The 19287-nt window shown below is 34.1% G+C and overlaps 2 protein-coding genes across 2 annotated transcripts; one reads left to right on the forward strand and one right to left on the reverse strand.

Annotated features, from left to right (window-relative positions):
• Positions 1-10695: 10695 nt before the first annotated feature.
• LOC143600110 (ethylene-responsive transcription factor RAP2-2-like) lies at positions 10696-11218 on the forward strand. Its single transcript, XM_077077892.1, has one exon. It carries the CDS (start codon positions 10696-10698, stop codon positions 11155-11157), a length of 462 nt encoding a protein of 153 aa, XP_076934007.1. The 3' UTR covers positions 11158-11218.
• A 5830-nt stretch (positions 11219-17048) lies between these two features.
• Positions 17049-19109, reverse strand: LOC143600120 (signal recognition particle 9 kDa protein-like). The gene is made up of 4 exons (XM_077077900.1): positions 19021-19109; positions 18882-18950; positions 17632-17725; positions 17049-17187 (listed from the first exon to the last, which is right to left on the reverse strand). The coding sequence occupies exons 1-4, from the start codon at positions 19090-19092 to the stop codon at positions 17114-17116; spliced, it is 309 nt and encodes a 102-aa protein (XP_076934015.1). The 5' UTR covers positions 19093-19109; the 3' UTR covers positions 17049-17113.
• Positions 19110-19287: the final 178 nt, after the last annotated feature.

The following is a 19287-nucleotide window of genomic DNA, read 5'->3' on the forward strand; positions in this document are numbered from 1 at the left end:
GGAAATCTCGGAAAGGTTACCAACCCAAGATAACTTGGCGAAAAGGGACATTCAAATTAACTCGAAGGCGTGCCCTTTTCACTCAGAGGTACCGAAATTGGTGGAACATACTAGTCTATCATGTGTTTGGTCCTCTACAATATGGGAAAATATTAGAGATTGATGCCATCTTTCATCCTTCTATGCTTTTGATACAAAGACATAATGGGATATTTCATAAACAGATGCCCAGAACCAAGAGAACTTAATGCATGCTATCTTCTGTATTACAAGCTGGAGCATTAAGTAACAATAAAGTTTTCAACAACATAAGGATATATATGCCAAGACAATTTGGTGAAGTATACTTAGGGCCGGGGTGGCCCTCTTGTTTTTTGCGCAGTAGTGTAAATTTATTCGTATTCAACCGAAATTTTTTATACGCGGTGTAAATTTAGTCGTTTTCGACCGATAATTTGAGCCCCCCCTCGTTTGTGATTTTTTAAAATACATTTTGAGTCTGGCCCCCTGGTGTCTTAGTCCAAGCTTCGCCAGCCAAGTAATGTAGTTGAACAAATAAAGACGTTGAAAGTTTTATGGTTGAACTTAAGGTCGAACAAAATTTGTATAAAGTGAAAAAATTGATGTAATTTTAATATTTCTCAACTGTATGAAATTTTGTTATGCTATGTTTCGAGTTCGCTAGCTAGGTTTTTATTTATTTTTTGAAAAATAATAATATAATGAACGATGTTTTGTAGTAGTAGGCTAGTAGCGAGTAGGAGAGTTGAGAGGGTTTAGCCACCGTGTTTTTTAGCGTGGAGTCAACTCTAGAATTAATCCGAACAGTACGTACCGGCGGCCACCTTAATTTGCAAACAAACCGTGTCCCTAACCGATCCAAATGATTGGCTCCCCGGCCAACATTTTTATATCCATTTAATATTTAAACAGATTCATTAATTAACCATTTTAAGTAAAAAATATATATTTCGCTTACATACTTCAAAGTTATAACGTGTATATACTTCGAAGGAATATTTATGTTTTTATGTATTTTATGAAGATATCTATCAATAATATATATAAACGAAACTTTTAAAAGCTCTCTGGTTGCTCCTTAAATTCTCTCAAGTCACTAAATTGTTTTATTTATAAATGAAGGTTTCTCATGCATTCGACCCGAATTCATGGGTGTGGATATCACCAAACCCAGATAGTTGTTAAACGAGTTATAACATCTCATTTAATTAAAAATTAATCTGACTAAATATTTGATATGAAAATCATATAAGATATGGATATACTAGAAAATAATATCCGATTTTTTTAAAAAATATATTATTTATAATAAAGAAACAACTTTAAAGAATAAGCAGGTCATGGTTCACCAAACCCAGATAGCTTTTAAACAGGCTATAGCATATCATTTATTTGTAAAAACTTTTAATTATCAAACCCTGAGTATGTTATTAACTTTTTTATAATAAAAAAAATTAAAATCCAAAAATAAATATTAAAAAACAAAAAATGTAAAGAATCTCTAAAATACGGAGAGATAAAACCTACTATATTGATATAAACTTGTCTGAAATTTAAGCTGGCATATAAATATTTTTAAACTTGGTTATTTTCTGTGACTTCCTTTTATTTTTAATATGTGTTTAAAATATTCTTTCTAGTTATGTTCTAGTAGTTATGTTCTAGAAGTATATTAAAATAAAGGAAAATTGGTTTTTATTGGTCCCAACTTTTTCATTTTTACCGGTGCTGGTCCTAACTTTCATTTTGGCTGGCAACAGTCCCAACTTTAACATTCGTTTCTTCCACCAGTTCGCGACTGACGGAGCACTAACTCTGTTATGTTTTTGCTTACGTGTCAATCTGAGTTGTCAAAAACATATTACGTGGCAGCCACCGTGCATTATTGGTTTATACATATAACTTATGACGTTCTTATATCTAGATCCTTAACTCTTCAACGGCTCAATTACAATCCCCAATTAATGTCCAGAACCCTAATTGCATGCCACTCCAATCGATTAACGACGAACAAAGCAGCAAGCCCTAATCTTTAACAATGGATAATCAATTACGGATTTCCTTCCACACCAATGGCGCATTTGACGTTGCACCACCGATATTAAGGTATGTTGGTGAAAAAAAAACTTCATTCATGTTAGATGTTGACAAGCTTTCACACTTCAAGCTACTGGATTATGCAAAGGAGTTTGGTTCATACGAATCGAAAGTTGGTCTTTGGTTGTATTGCAAGATTCCAGATGATGGTCGTTTAAAACTATTAGTTAGTGATAAAGAAGTCTTTGAGGTGTTGTCTTTGATTGGTTCCAGTTCTGGGTCTGCACAAGGTATGGTTTTATACGTTCAAACTGATAAGTTAAGGAAACCCACAAACAATACCAGTAGCCCTCAAGCCCAGCCCATTATCTCTCCAGCCCAGTCCATTATCCCTGAAGCCCAGCCCATTATCCATGTAGCCTAGCCCAGTAGCCAACCAGAAGCTTGTTTGAGCCCTAGTTCAGGAGTTAGGAGGTACTCTAAGCTCACAGCTAGAAAACAAGTTCCACCAATTGACATAAATATATCACCAACTAAGGATACATGTACACCACTTAAATCACCAGCTAAGGTTATTAGTTTGTCACTTGGATCACCAGTTAAGGTTACAGACACAACACTTAAATCACCACCAATTAACACAAATAAACATGAAATAGATAGTGGTGGGTCAGATTCAGATAGTTCAGAAGATGATGATTCTGATGATGAGTCTTATAAATGTGATTTGGATGATGATGATGATGATGGATCTGACAAAGATGATGAAGAGTGGAGGTGTTCAGTTGCTAAGTTACAACAGGTGAATGAGCAAGATGTTGAAACACAAAAGAAGTTACTTGAAGACTGTCTAAAACAATCTGCTGATGCAATTAAAGAAGCATCCAGTAGTTATGAAGATTCTGATGCTGATATTGACACACCTGGAGAGTGAAGATGATGACATAAGAGGTAAGAAACACAAACAAGATGTTCCAGTTGTAAGTGAAGAAACTGACTGGTCAAAGTTTAAATGGGTTGTTGGGATAAAGTTTGCCACTAGGGATGCTTTCAAAGAAGCAGTTAGAAAGTATGCTGTCTCAAATGGTAAAAATGTTTACATTGCTACAAATAACAAGAGTAGAGGAGGACGTGTATGTGTTAAATGTGTGAAAGGGTGTCCATTTAGTATGTATTGTTCATTTCACAAGGGCAAGAGTCGCTATATGGTTAAGACTGTTAATAGTAAGCACAATTGTCAGAGAAACATGGCAAAGAATAGACAACCGACTGCTAAGTTTATAGCTAAAGACTTCTTGCCATTATTCAAAGCTAAACCTCGATGGAGTGGTAAAGATATCCAGGATGCAGGTAAAGAGAAACATAAGGTGCTTATACGCAAATGGTTGGCTCACAATGCCAGGAAATGTGCATTTAAGATGCTTCATGGGTCAATGAGGGAGCACTACAGTAAATTTGGGTCTTACTTGACAGCTTTGAAAGAAATAAATCCAACTTCAACCTTTGAGTTGGTAACTGCCCCACCAGGGTTCAATAACCAGGAACCAAATTCAAACTTGGAGACATTCTTTAGATTGTTTGTGTGTTTTGATGGGGTGAAGAGGGGATTTTTGGCTGGTTGTAGGAAATTTTTGTGTTTGGATGGTTGTTTTTTGAAAACATTTTTAGGGGGTATGTTGTTGGCTGCAATTGGGAGAGATGCTAATGACCAAATGTACCCTGTGGCATGGGCTGTTGTTGATGGTGAGTCTAATGATAGCTGGGAATGGTTCATGGAAGAACTAAGAAAATGCCTAGATGTCCAAGATGGTGGAAAGGACTGGACACTTGTCTCTGACCAACAAAAGGTATGACTTCACTTTGTTAATATCTAAGTTATAAGTTGTAAGTTGTAAGTTCTAGATGTCTAAAGTTTCTTTGATTTGGAATAATAATGACAGGGACTAGTGAATATTGTATCTTTGATTTGGAAAAATGCAGAACATAGAAACTGTGCAAGGCACATCTATGCAAACTGGAAAAAGAAGTTCAAGGGTAAAGAGTTAAAGACATATTATTGGCATGCATGTAGGGCTTATAATGAGCCTGACTTCAATGATGCTATCAAGGAGATGAGAACAATATCAGCTGATGGATTGGAGGCTTTCATGAAACAGAATCCTAATTGCTTTGTAAGGTGCTTTCTTACGGGTCATACATCTTGTGATGTCATAGTTAGTAACATGGCTGAGACTTTTAATGGAACCATAGTTGAGGCAAGATCTATGCATATTATAGACATGTTAGAGTCAATCAGGGTCTCAACAATGACAAGGATAATTACTAAGCATTCTCAAATGTTAGCTAAAGATGTTGTTGTGTGCCCAAGGATACAAACTAAACTTGATAGAGGAAAAAAATGGGCTCATAAATGTACAGTGTTCCCATCAACATATAATGTGTTCCAAGTTAAAGACTTTGCTGATGATCTTGCTGTGAACTTGAATAACAGAACATGTTCATGTAGGAAGTGGGACTTAGCAGGTAGATTAACCATTAATCATTCAATAATTAAGTTATGTTGACAGGTCTTCAAATGTGTATAAAAAAAACTGTATTTTGACAGGTATACCATGTAAGCATGTGTGTGCAGTTGCTGGGTTTCTTGGAAGAAATGCTGAAGAGTTTGTTCATGATTGTTATCTTAAGGAGGCATATTTAATGTCATATTCATACACAATTCCACCCTTGCCTAGTGAGAGGTACTGGCCAAGAGTTGATTATCCTTTGGACCCTCCTCCCATCAAAAGTCAACCAGGAAGACCAAAGACAAAAAAAAGAAAGATCCCCATGAAGATCCTAAAAAGCCAGGTAAATTGACAAAACATAGAGGAGAAATGACTTGTAGCAATTGCAAAGAAACTGGTCATAACATTAGAAAGTGTACAAAACCTAAGACTTCTAAGAATAAAGCCACATCAAAATCTGGTGCAAGGGGAAGGTCAACAAGGTCAACTCAAGCCACACATGAAAGTCAACCAACACAACAGTCAGTAGGTTCTAAGAGGCCAGGGGGGATGACCAAATATATGCCAAGTCAACCAACACAACAATCAACAAGTTCTAAGAGGCCAAGGGGAAACACAAAGGCCAAAGGCAAGGGGAAAGCTACTTGATGGTTTATGGTTAATGTTTAAGTATGTTAATAATGTTTTTTGGAATGTTTAAGACTGTTGATGGTTAATTATGTTTATGTAATGATGCTGACTTGTGTGATTTATGTTCCCTGTGTACTGATTAACTAATGTATTTTGCAACATTTTTAATGTATGGAAATCATGTATGATGCATGAGTTTGTAATGGTCATTTGGAAATTTTGTATGAATTTGTTAGTTGCAGATTATGGGCAATTGGTTATCTTGTGTAGTCAATCTGATATGGGCAGTTTGTAATGGTCATTTGTGTAGTCATATGATATGGGCAGCTTATGGTAATTTTGACAAGCCAGTCTACTCATTTGGTTAATCTGATAGGATCTGATATGGGCATTATGGTAATCTGTTTTGGTCAATATTGAGACATATGCAGGTCAATATGTCTGTCTGGGCATTATGGTCATTTTGACTAATCTGATCTGGTCAATATGCATGATCTTTTGGACAATATGCTGGTCAATATGTCTGGTCTTTTGTTTTGGTCATCAGTCTGATATGGGCATTATGGTCATTTTGACTAATCAATTTGACTAATCTGGTTTGGTTCAAATATGCTGGTCAACATGACTAATTTGATTTGGTCAATATGTCTGATTTTTTGTCACATTCTTTGATTAATCTGATATGGGCAATATGGTCATTTTTGACTAATTTGTTCATTTGTGATGTTGCCATTTTGACTAATCTGTTCACTATGTCTGATCTTTTATGTTGTCAATATGTATGTGCAGATAAACTCGTTGATAAGCATCCATTTTTGGCACACAAATAAAGTCCACCATATGTTGAGAACAACATCCATTAACATTAACATATTACATGAAGTTGATAACAACATTAACATATTACATGAAATTGATAGCCAAGGTCCCAAGGAAACAGATTACATTCCATACCATGTTCTTTAACAAACACAACATTTTCACACAAATAAAGTCCACCATAGTGCTATGATAATAATTGCTAAACCTAAAACACTATTACTCTTCCAATTGGACTTTTTCAGTGAGAGTTGAAGCTTCAAATTACTGTTCTCTTCTTCCAACACCATGTTCTTTAATTTTAAATTTTCTGTTTGCATATCTTTTATTTCTTGATCTTTTCTTGAACCACATTCCTTTAAGAAGTAATCAAAATCTTCTTTCCACATGAAGATTTTACAGTCTTGATTCTAGCCACAACAAGAAAGAATTTATTGATTTAGATACAAAAGTAAACTTGAAAACCAAAAAATGTACTCATAGGCCATAAAGAGCAGCCATATAATTCATCCCCATTTCGAGAACTTCTGTGACCAGCAACCCTATGAATTGCAATCAAATCGTGGTTGCAATAGACATTGCCCTGTAAATCAAGCTTGAAATTTTTAGGGTTTTTCTTACGAGCAGATGTACAAGACGATGATGAACTCGTTGCTAGCAGAGTGTGATTAGGGCTTGATATTGTAATTGATTCAATGATTCAATTAGGGTTTTGGACATTAATTGGGGATTTGATTTGGGGATTGTAATTGAGCCGTTGAAGAGTTAAGGATCTGGATATAAGAACGTTATAAGTTATATGTATAAACCAATAATCCACGGTGGTTGCCACGTAATATGTTTTTGACAACCCAGATTGACACGTAAGCAAAAACATAACGGAGTTATTGCTCCGTCAGTCGCGGGCTGTTGGAAGAAACGAATGTTAAAGTTGGGACCATTGCCAGCCAAAATGAAAGTGGGACCAGCGCCGGCAAAAATGAAAAAGTTGGGACCAATAAAAACCATTTTTCCTAAAATAAAAAATACAACAAACTGATAAAAGTATAAAACGAGATATATTTATATAGGATCGAAGCCCAGCCAACAAGATAGTGATATGCTGATATCAATATTAGTTATTATGAATTAAAATAGTAAAATACTACACGTAGAAATGGGTCAACTAAGAGCATTGCAAACCTTTGACAACTTCCAAAACTATATCGTAAGCGTTCAAAAGATTTGGCCTTTTTTGTTCAAAGAATGAAAGGTCTCTTTTGTAATATTTAATATACTATATACTATCTGTCTATCTATATAATATATAAAAACGAAAACCCTAAAATCCTATGTGTCGTGATATGGTCGTCGTCCCCCCCCTTATGGAAGTCACAAGATTGCTTGATTTTCAAATGGAGGCCTCTCATTGATTTAACCCAAATTCATGGGTATGGGTCTTACCAAAACCAAATAGCTCTTAAACGGTTATAACATCTCATTAAATTAAAAATTAATCTTACTAATTATTTGATATGAAAATCCTATAAAATAGGGATATACTAAAATTTAATATCCAATTAAAAAAAAGATATTATTTATAATTAATATACAATTTTATAGTAAAAAACATAAGTGGGTCATGGGTCACCAAATCCAGATAACTTTTAAACGGGTTATAACATATTATTTATTTATGAAACCCTTTCATCATCAACCCCTAAGGGCCCGTTCGTTTCACGGACTTTTTTAAAGGATTTGGAATTGGAATTGGAATTGGAATTGGAATGGAATGGAATGTTTGAGAATCCCTTTCATGTGTTTGGTTGGTTAATATGTATTGGAATTGGAATCTTCTTCATTCTCGGGTTTTTTTTTTTTGAAGAACGAGGACAACGAAGGAAACATTTTAATTTTTTTACATTTTTCATTTTTTATTTATATTTTGAGTTATGATTTTTTTATTAATTTTTTTGAATTTTTTTTGAAAGGGTTTTTATTTTTCATAATAATCCTTTAAAATAGGTGGGATTTTGAAATCCCAGGGATTTGATGGGATTTAGTTTCCATTCCCATTCTTTTATTTAATGAAATGAATATATCAATTCATGAGATTTAAAATCCCATTCCTTAGAATTCCTTCCAAATCCTTGAAACGAATAGGACCTAAGGATATTATTAACTTTCTTACAATAAAGAAAATTAAAATCCAAAAAATAAATATTAAAAAACAAAAAATGTAAAACAACCATTCTCTCAAACCATCAGATTGCTTTATTTGTAAATGAATGTTTCTCACGCATTGACCCGAATTCACGGGTAAAGGTCTCACCAAACCTAGATAGCTCTTAAACGGGTTATAACATCTCATTATATTAAAAATTAATCTCATAAAATATTTGATATGAAAATCCTATAAAATAGGGATATACTAAAAATTAACATCCTATTTTATTAAAAAAAAGATATTATTTATAATTAAGAAACAATTTTATAATAAAGAAAATAAACAGATAATGGGTATCACCAAATCCAGATAGTTTTTAAACCGGATTATAATATATCATTTATTTGTGAAATCATTTTATTATCAAACCTCAAGTATATTAATTATTAATTTTCTTACAATAAATAAAATTAAAATCCAAATATAAATATATAAATATTAAAAACGAATAATGTAAAACAACCCCCATAATACGAGGGATAAAATCTAGTATAATATATATTCATTAAACTACAAAATAAATGATAATAAAAAAGTGAAGTCCAATATTTCATGGCTCTTCTTAATTCTTATACTTGAGATGTTGCCAAGACATCTATGCGTGCATTCGTTAATAACACATCTAGTTATTACTTTTTGTGTATATAGTCTGGTGGTGTAATAGGTGTACAATCCTTAAAAGATCGATGATTCAAATCTCAGAATATAGACAACTTAGGTGGATTGGGTCGTAAATTATTAGTTGTAAAAAAATATATAATATAAAGTATTTATAAGCATGTTCTCATTCCATGAATTTAAATTTGTTAAGTAAATTACAATTTTCCTCATTGGTTTGGGTTAATTAAATTACGTTATGATCCATGGATGATGATTCTAATTACGAGTTTAGTTTCTCTGAACATTATTCGTCCAAGTTTCGGCGTCACTGTTGTCATTGAGAACCTGAAACTCATGTTTTTTACGAAGTAATGTGGGAGTTCATAGATGCCAAACTTTATTTATCTGAATTGAGCGACTGGTTCTTGGTTTCAGTTGAGTTAATTTCTGTTGCTCGTATTTATCCGGCATGTATAAACGATGTTTACTTAAAGTGGTATACTTACTTTGGAAATTAAGTATGTGGATCTGACAGGAGAATCAACAATTATAAATAGATCATGATTCAATTATCGTCGTATCACTAGAAGCCATACTTTTATACTTTATTAAACTTCTGATGCCACTATATATAATAGTATAATACGTACAAAAACTAATTTTAAAAGAGGCCGAAAAGTTGGCACCAAATTAGAGTTTTAAGATAAAGTCAATTTTCTCTCTTAATGAGCATGACACTTTTGAATGTTGGAAGACAATGATCGGTTTCATACCTAACCAAACACGCTATACAACACTAGGTGTGTACACAATGCTTTTAGTTTTTTTATTACTAAAATCATGAATATTATAAACTACAACTATAATGGCACGATGGTTCTGTTGATACAGTTTCGATCCTTAAAGTTAAGTAATTAGCTAGCATAAAAAAATGTTTAAAATATTTTGTAGATGTTTGCACAACCATAAGTTTATAAATAAAGTTACTAATATTTTATATTTTTAGTTGATTAAAATTAAATAAAAGTTGATGAAGATGCAATAAGATATATGAATAATTACAAAAGTAGCTATATATATTTTTTGTTTTGATACTCGGGAATGTTAACAAAAGTAGCTGCGCTTTTAGTTTGTATGCTTGAATATGTTCGAATACTTTCACATATATGTATACCCGTAACATACGCGTATTTGTTATATCCACGCGTCTATATTCACATATAAGATACTCTTTGACTGACGGGGCCCATCTTTCGGTCACGTAACATTATTAACATAAGTTTATTCATGACTCACATACGTAAAATTCACATGTATATAGCAAATCGGCGATTCCAAGGTCATCGGACATCAACCTTGCCGCATTTTTCCAACTCGGCCACCATTACTCGCCAAGATCCAACTCGGTCAAAAGTCGGAATACTCGGGATTACTCGGCTTCTAAGGTCAACTTGGCCACCATTTTTTTATAGTAAAAAACTAAAAATAACAACAAAACATGAATTTTTTGAATTATGTTTTTTTTTCCATATGAATTATGTTTATTTTGATGTGAATTATGTTTTTTCTTGACATATATATAATATCCAATAATTATTTTATGTTATATTTATCATGTTCGAGTACAAGCCGAGTACTCCCTACAAGGGGGTCGGCCGTCTAGGGACCGTTTAGCGAATTTTACAACATTGCCTAAAACACACTTATAGTGATTTAGAAACTCCAAAAACTAATGTGGCAAACTTAACAATAATAAGTTAAAGGTGTTAAACTCAAAATATAACCATCATGTGGAGGCATGCCCTAACGGAGTATAAATACACGTCGGAACTTAACCAAGCCAACCTGTCACTCATATTCTCTCTACTCACACAAATGGCTATCAACAGACTTAACCGCCGTAACGGCAACAACTTCACCGGCGCTACATCAACCGACTCACCGGTGCAATCAGCGTCACCGGCACCACCGTCAAACAAACCGCCAAAGGAGTTTCATTACCGCGGCGTCCGTAAGCGTCCGTGGGGACGCTACGCGGCGGAGATTCGCGATCCGGCGAAGAAAACGCGGTTGTGGCTCGGCACATTCGACACAGCGGAGGACGCCGCCAGAGCGTACGACGCCGCCGCATTCCGGCTCCGCGGCGTGAAGACGAAGATGAATTTCGGATTCTCCGGATTTGCGCCGCCGGTTGGTGAGAAGAACGGCGAGTTTAGTGGCTTTCCGGCGGTGTTTTATCGTTCCGGTGACGAGGCCGTTGTGGAGGAGGATGATCGGAAATTGAGGACGGAGAAGGTGTTCATGTTTGATTTGAACTTGCCGGCGACGATGTTTTGACCGCCGTGACGGTGGTTAGGGTTCCGTCTGATTGTTGTACGGATTTTGGAAAAGTCGTCCCGCGTAATTTTACACGTAAAATTGGTTGATGTTGATGTGACAGTTTAATAAATAAGTGATTCGACAAATATTTGTTTTGGAATATTTATTTCATTGTAACTTTAGAATATGATTAATTATTAATTAAAAGTTTTAAAAGGACTTACTATTTGTTTAAATAATAATTTCTTGGCTTAAAATGAATTAGCTTGATACAAAACATAATACATACAGTTTAAAGATCTAGTCATCTATAGAGAGTCATATCGAGGCTTCATGCACTACTAAAAGTAATTAATTGAATGAATAGTGTGCATATTTAACAATTTGGTAGACGCGTACGTTTAGAAACATTTGGTATACCATAATTAAGTGCTTTATAACCCGAATTTTAATCTTAGATATGACTCTTTTATGTAAGAGTATAATGGTTGTGGAGATGCCCTCCATATAGGTACATATAAATCCCAAGACTTGTACTATAAGTGTGAGGTTTGACGCAACATAAAACTAACACAAAATGAGAGAGCTATGTTTATTCTAACCTGGTTCAGATAAGTTTCAGGCGAACCCTTGTGATTATGTTTAGCTAAATCAATTGTATTTTTTTCAACCTGATGAACTAACGAGTTACCCGTTTCACCCATATGTTTGCTTCTCTTACCTTTTCTTTTACTGTGTTTTAGGTAATTAACTAAACTACTTGTGTATTTTTATACCAAAATTTTAGTGTTAAAAAGTTCGAACACAAGTGCTTCAAAAAATAATAATAATATGTAAATTTAGAATTATAAAGCTTTAATATGCAAAAAAACAACAGCAACAACAACAATAACAATAATAATAATAAAATAAGATGTATATTTTTCCTGGGTTAAACGCAGTGGCGGACATAAGGCTTGGGCAGGGGTAACCCGGGTTACCCCTCAACTTCCATTCCGTAGTGTAAAATTTTTTTTATTTTGGTCATTTTATATATCGGGTTACCCCTAAACAAAAACTAGGTAACCCCTCAAAAATTTTAAGAAGCCCACACATTATTTAAAAGTCCATACATTAGTAAAAAGCCCACTCAACTTAAATAAAATAAACCCAAAAAACATAATATTGCACCTCCAGACAACAGTCGCTCTCCCCTCTGCTCCCACCACATCCAATAGCCGTCACTCCAGCAGGTCGCCGGACCACCACTGCCGTCCGTCGGCCGTTTCTCCGGCCAAATTCGTTCTCGACCTCCTATTCACTATTGTTTTACTCAAATATTCAAATATTCAAAGGTATTGTTAATTGTTATTGTTTATTTTTTTATATTTAAATGGGATGAAATTGGACTTTAGGTTAGGGTTTGGTACTTTGGTTGTTAATTTTAGTTGTTATTTTTTCTTTGTTTATAATTAAAATTGTAACTCTTACTTTCTTATATAATTAGGCCATTAGGGTATTTGGAACTTAGAAGATGAAGCCACATTCAAAACAAGTTCTTATTGGCAAATTTTTTTAAAAAAAATTTCAAGAGTTTGACGACATTGATGGAAGTCCAAATATTGATAATAATGTGCAAGAACAAGATGATTATGATAATATTGGTCCAATTATTCCTTCGACTTCAAGTCCTTCAATTCCACATATAATTTATTTGAATGATCTTCATTAGGATCCCTTTGATAATTGCATTTTCTGAGATGTATGAGAACGATTTTACTACAAAAGAAAGAGGTGTCTTTTGGGTTAACTTTATAATATCTTCTATCACTCTGTAAAGGAAGATGAAAGATTACAAAATTGGATGGAATACATGATATTACTCGTTTAGTGGTGGAAACCGGAAAAGATCTTTCTTTTCTTTTGGTTTATCGGATATTGAAGCTAGCTCTGGTTTTACCAGTTGCAACTGCAACTATTGAAAGATGTTTTTCTAATGTCGAAGAGGAGAGATCATCTATTAGGTAGGTGTGTTAACTTTATTTGTTATCATCTTTTTTTTTTTGAATGTATGAAAAACAAAAATTTTTAGGTTACCCCTGGAATTTAGTTCTAGATCCGCCACTGGTTAAACGTGTAGTGTTCGAGTTCAAGTGTGTGACACGATTTTCAGATTCGTGTCAAATTTCCGTGTTCAATCCACTAACCTGCGATCATGACTCCCTCAATATCCCTGTACACTACAAGAAAGCAAATCTAGCCCAACAACCTTTACCTATGACATGTCTATCAAATTACATCGTAAGAGTTCTTTAATCGTCATATTAGCAAGTGAACGAATTCATTTGTGGTGCATTACCCAAATGAAACTCGCCAAATCCAAACAAGGTCACATGAAAATAACCACTATCCTTCGCCTCACAATCATAAGGTTAAGTTTTCTATAAATTGAGATAAAATTGAGAAGGATGGGAAAGATGAGAAGCCACACACAAAATAAAAAACCTCCTAAAAGAATAAAAAAAATTCATAACTCAAAATTTAATAAAAAACCGAAAAAGCAATAACACAAAAATGTTTTCACCGTCTTCCTCGTTTAAAAAAAAGACACAATATTGAGGGAAAAATATCATTGTGTTTTATGTTTATTTTCGTCATTGACTGACATTGTTTTTTTTATTGATATTGTGTTATATCTTGCGATCTATTGTGTCTTTTATTTAGTTATAATTGTGTCTTTTGTTCATTTTCGTCATTGTGTCTTTGATCTCGGCATTGTGTCTTTTGGTCGTATTTTTCGAAACGAGAATGACGGAGGAAACATTTGAGTTTTTTTTGTATTTTTTTTCGTTTTTTATTTATATTTTGAGTTATGATTTTTTTATTATTATTTTTTAATTTTTTGTTGAGGGGGTTTCTATGTGGCCAAAAATCCTTCTCACACTTCTTATTTTTGTCTTCCTTTGTATTTTAACGGGGTTTTTTTGGAATGAGAATGACGAAGGAATCATTTAAGTTTTAAATTTTTTTCGTATTTCATTTATATTTTAAGTTATAATTTTTTATTATTTTTTTGAATTTTTTGTTGAGGGGGGTTTTTGTATGACCACAAATCATTTTTACATTTATCATTTTTGTCTTCCTTTGCATTTTAATCTTTTCCCACAATCATATCTTATTTTCCATTAGGATTGTAAATCAAGCAAAGCTTAAAATTCGTTTTCAACCGTTTTATCTTCATTAGAGCACCACTAGTGCGCTCATCTGGGCGATACCAAATGTTTGTGTTATGAAGTCGCTAAACAACAAATCGTAAGAGAGAAAAAACCGAATTCAAACCCAAACCCCGATTTTCGACAATTTCAAACAATCTCATGCTTCATCAATTTCAAAATGTCGATTTCGCGCAATTTCAAATGCCATTTTTTCAACAACTTCAAAATGACAGCTCCCACAGTTTTAAATGCCGATTCCTCACAATTTCAAAGGTTAAAACTCATATCTATCGATACTAATATTACCGAAAACAACCAAAAGAAAAGTGATTTCTTGAGGCATGTCCACGAGTATTAATTTCCAGTGCAGCTAGCATTATGAATTTATGATGCTCAACAATCCATTCACAACTTACGGTCATGCTTTCACCTTATTGAAGCTAGCGTTGGTAAATGGTTACTAACTTATTTGGCGTATGCAACTACATTAGAGCACAAAACATACGTGGTTGTTTTGATGACCAAATTATGACAATGACGCATAAAAAATGAGCATATATACCAAGGAATGTTCGTACATGTGTGGTGGATCGTCAAAAGACTAGGCGGCATGAGTCAGTCAGCATCCAACCAGAAAGGACAAAGACATCAACCTCACGTACGTGACTATACCCTATCAGCTTCGTATGTTCACACTACTGCGTTCAGCGTGGATGATGTTGATCCTATATATATAAGCTGATGATTGTGGGGTTGACATTGTGTTCGGATCAGGTTAAACAACTTCGTCCATTGTGGAAAAATGAATGCTTTGTAATCGTATGATATAACTTGACGTGACATCTAAAAATAATTGCCTAGATATTACTTTAAATTTTAGAAAACCAATAAAAAGTATATATGATATATATGTACAAAGGAAAAATTCCGAAAATAAGAGTTTATAAAAACATTTCAAGTTTTAGGTGTCATTTGTAAAAAATTCCAGAAATATGTATTATAAACTAGTCGTGATGAGTATATTATGATGACACACGAGTAGTTTGTAGAACCAAACTTGCCACGTGCCCTTAAACGAACTGTAACGAGCAGGTTCACTAATCATTTACTCGTCACGACTAAATTAAGTTTCATGCCTCGTAATCAACGCCACGAGTAATTCATAAGTTCTTTAGTCGCGACGACTCGTTTACCCGGTTTACATTCCTTACACGAGTAGTTTATTAGTGGTTAACTCGTCGCGACTAGTTTAACCTTACAATATACTTGCCGCGACTAAAGGACTTATGAATTACTCATGGGCGTTGATTACGAGGCATGAAACTTATTTAGTCGTGACGAGTAAATGATTAGTGAACCTGTTCGTTACGGTTAGTTTAAGGACACATGGCAAGCTTTAATTGGTTCTACAAACTACTTGTCACGACTAGTTTATAATACCTATTTCTGAAATTTCTTGCAAAAAACACCTAAAGCTTGAAATTTGTTTTCATAAACGCTTATTTTCAGAATTTTCCCTATGTACAAATGCTAGATCTTCCAATCAAATTAAATAATAGTAATTTATATTATAAATTTTAAGTGTAACTCTATAGACAAAAGCAAACATTGTAGGTGTATCTGAAAATCATTTTAAGACAGTCCCATATTGGTGAGAGTACGTTTTGACCCGAACCAAAGTGATATTTTTTTAAAACCATCCCTTATGATTCATGTTTGCGAACCTGTTTTGATCAAATCCAAACCGAACCTGTACAACCATATTTGTTAGAAAGCATATTGACATGTCACCTGGCCTACCTGTTTTGCGAGGCTTAATTCACATGTAGGAATGACAAACAACTTGTACACCATGAATAAAACTTACAAAAAGATTTATACACCAAGGCATTCTATCTCAATGAATGAATGATACACAATAACTACTTGTAAATCATGCAACAAAACTTGCACATACAAGATGCATATGCAAATTAAATTCCATGTGAATTAGATACCATACAAATTAAGCTTTTTGATGCACAAAATGCATACAACCTCCTAATTGGTTCTCTCTCCAAATATTCTGCTTACAATTACGAGGTGCACAAATCAAGCATTTTTAGGAACCGGAACCGGAACCGGTTCCGGGTATGGTCAATAAAAATAAAAACCGAGTCTGGGTAGAATCCGGTTCCAAGTATAGTCAGGTATTTGACCGGGTATTTCTGGTTCCGGTGGGTCTAGGTCGGTTCCGTTTCCGGGTACGGCTTCAGGGAGAAATCTTGTACCAGATAGTACCCGCAGGTTGGGTACAGACAGGAACTGGTTCCGGGTATTTTGTGCACCTCTACTCATAACTAATGCAACAATTCTCTAAAACAAATTTTAGAAAATGGATAAAGAAGCGCTTGCAGGCCAAGCTAACACGGCCCAATCCATTAAACTTTCTTGATATACAGGGAAAAGGTTAAGAGACCATTTGCTAGCCTCTTAATGGTCAAAGAAGATGCTACCTCTTAATGGTGCATTGCCTCTTAATGGTTAAGAGGTAACCTTAAGTCTAAATGGTTAGAAGGTAATATCTTAACGGTTACCTCTTAACGACCATTAAGAACTATTTTTATCATGATTTTCCAAACTGGCCCGACCCGTCCAAATTTTGCAATGCAAGCACAAGTAGATATTCAAATATTTCCAAGATTTTCCAAAAGATGTACAGAATTCATAGAACTAAAAAGGTGCAAGAAAAATTAACATTTGTAAATATAGCAAATTGTGAAAACCATTGAAAGTGAAAGTTATTGCTTCCTTCCCCTTCCTCTTTTGGCAGGCTGTGCTGTTTGTTCTTTTCCAGTTACTTCTGTAATATCAGCTGCACAAGTAATAAACAGTTTTTTCTTATCATCATAATCATAATATATATAAAACAAATTTATCTGCATAAATTATACACAAAAAAAATTGGGCTTAGATTAGGTTTGCATTCACAAGACGGGTTTTGTTTCTATTTCAGGTGGCAAAAACTGCAGGAAGGCCAAAATGGATGGTTTTTTAGTTCGGATCAGATTGCCCACAAAGCATTTCATTGTCACTTTTATCAATTTTATTAAAAACTAACACAGTCAATATGATTACAATTATAATCTGCATTTCTTAATGTAATAATTTAAAAGGTTGTATGAAAAAAAAAATACACTCTCAGCAACCTTCAATCTGTTTGACTTGTTACTTTTAGGTAAATATTTCAGCCCGTTTGAGATTTAAAAAAACACAAAATTGACAGATTCATAAGTATAGAACAAACAAAGGACAATACCTTCGGGACCTCGAGCCATAAGGGTAAAGAATATGTTGTTGAGCTTCTCCATCTTTTTAGCATCTTGTGCTTGATCCGTCTTATATTTCAGACACTACAACAAATTCATCCACAAAAGATCAGTAGTTAGGATCAAACAGAATGAAATTTACAAAATTTAGATCATTGTAAAAAGGAACACAAGCTCATAACCTTCTCTGTCTCAATCGAGCATAAATATAGGAATATAACAACTCCACTTAAATTCTTAGAGTTGCATTTTCTTTTCGAATTTCAATGTATAAAACGGTTTATAATTCACATGAAAAAATGTAACTTTCGGTCCAATGTACCAACCGATATGGTCCTCTTTGCCCATAACAAGTTCATTGATTTGTGTTTGGTTGCTCGAGTGAAGACTCCCAGGGGCTCCCCGTGGTTTTAAAAGGTGTGCCTGGGGCGTGAGTCGTTTAAGAAATCAATTTGGTACTTGAGGTGGTGCTTGATGTAACTATGGGTTAAAATTGGTCAAAATCAGGGTTTGTAGAGAGACTTATATGTAAAAACAACCAAAAGGATGAAGAAATTATGAAAGGTTACTTGATAAAAAGGTTGATATGTAACACAGATGAGATAGACACAAAATCTAGTTGTAAACAGAGCTTATTTAGTTGTACATTGAGCTGTGCCTCTGCTTTTGGGACCTAAACATCCCGAAGTGCCTCACACCTTTTTAAACCAGTGGTCATCTATTCTAGCCTCCTAGAGTTACTCCCACCGAAACACACGTAACTGTGAAGTTCTCCTCTCATCCCCGACCAGACGTTCCCTATGACCTTAGTCAGTATCTCTCATGTGAATGGAAAAAAACAATATGCGATTTGTATAAGGAATCACAAAAGATTACACATATCTCTCTACGGAATTGGTAAACTTAGTAAACGGACCACGGAAAACAATACTCTCAGCAAGTCTAGTGGCACGTTCTTTTCAGAACCAATAGTATGTTAAGAACCACGAAAGACGTGCATACATGCACTTCGACAAAATACTATCAATATCATACTTTATAAAAATAAATCTTAAAGTTTATATAATAGATAATAGATTGCAGTTGTGAGCATAATAATACTGGTTCTAACAAAAAGTCTAAATTCTGAAATCATATCCAAGAATTTAAGTTACACAAAAAGAAAACCTAACTAAAATAAATCATGCAGAAATCAACCATAATTCTGTTTCAGTGTGCGATGGGATGAAATTAGTAATACCTGTTTGTCATCAGTGACCTTGAGAACCAATTTAGCATCAGAATGTCTGTATTTCATCACGTATCGAGTCTGCAATTCAAAATAAATATAGATCGGAAGTAATCGAATGGAAACAGAAGAAGAAAGAAATAGAAGTTACGTTTTGAGGACTAGCGCGGAACAAGTGGATGGATCGTTCGACGAAATCATCCCATGATATCACGTACACCATGGTTCAGAAGACTTGCCCCAATTTAAACTAAAGGAAACTTGTCAAAAATCACACATTTTAACAGCTTACCCTCAGAATATTTTGTGATAATTATTATTTCGAGTATTTGTGATAACTATTTCGAATTTAGTTTACGTCAATTTGACTTGTATATCTAAATACTCTAAAACATCAATTTGAAATCTTAACGAATGT

Source organism: Bidens hawaiensis, unplaced genomic scaffold, assembly GCF_021521415.1.
Source record: "Bidens hawaiensis isolate Kalapana, Puna unplaced genomic scaffold, B.hawaiensis_p1.1 tig00001960_1, whole genome shotgun sequence".
Lineage (NCBI taxonomy): Eukaryota > Viridiplantae > Streptophyta > Magnoliopsida > Asterales > Asteraceae > Bidens > Bidens hawaiensis.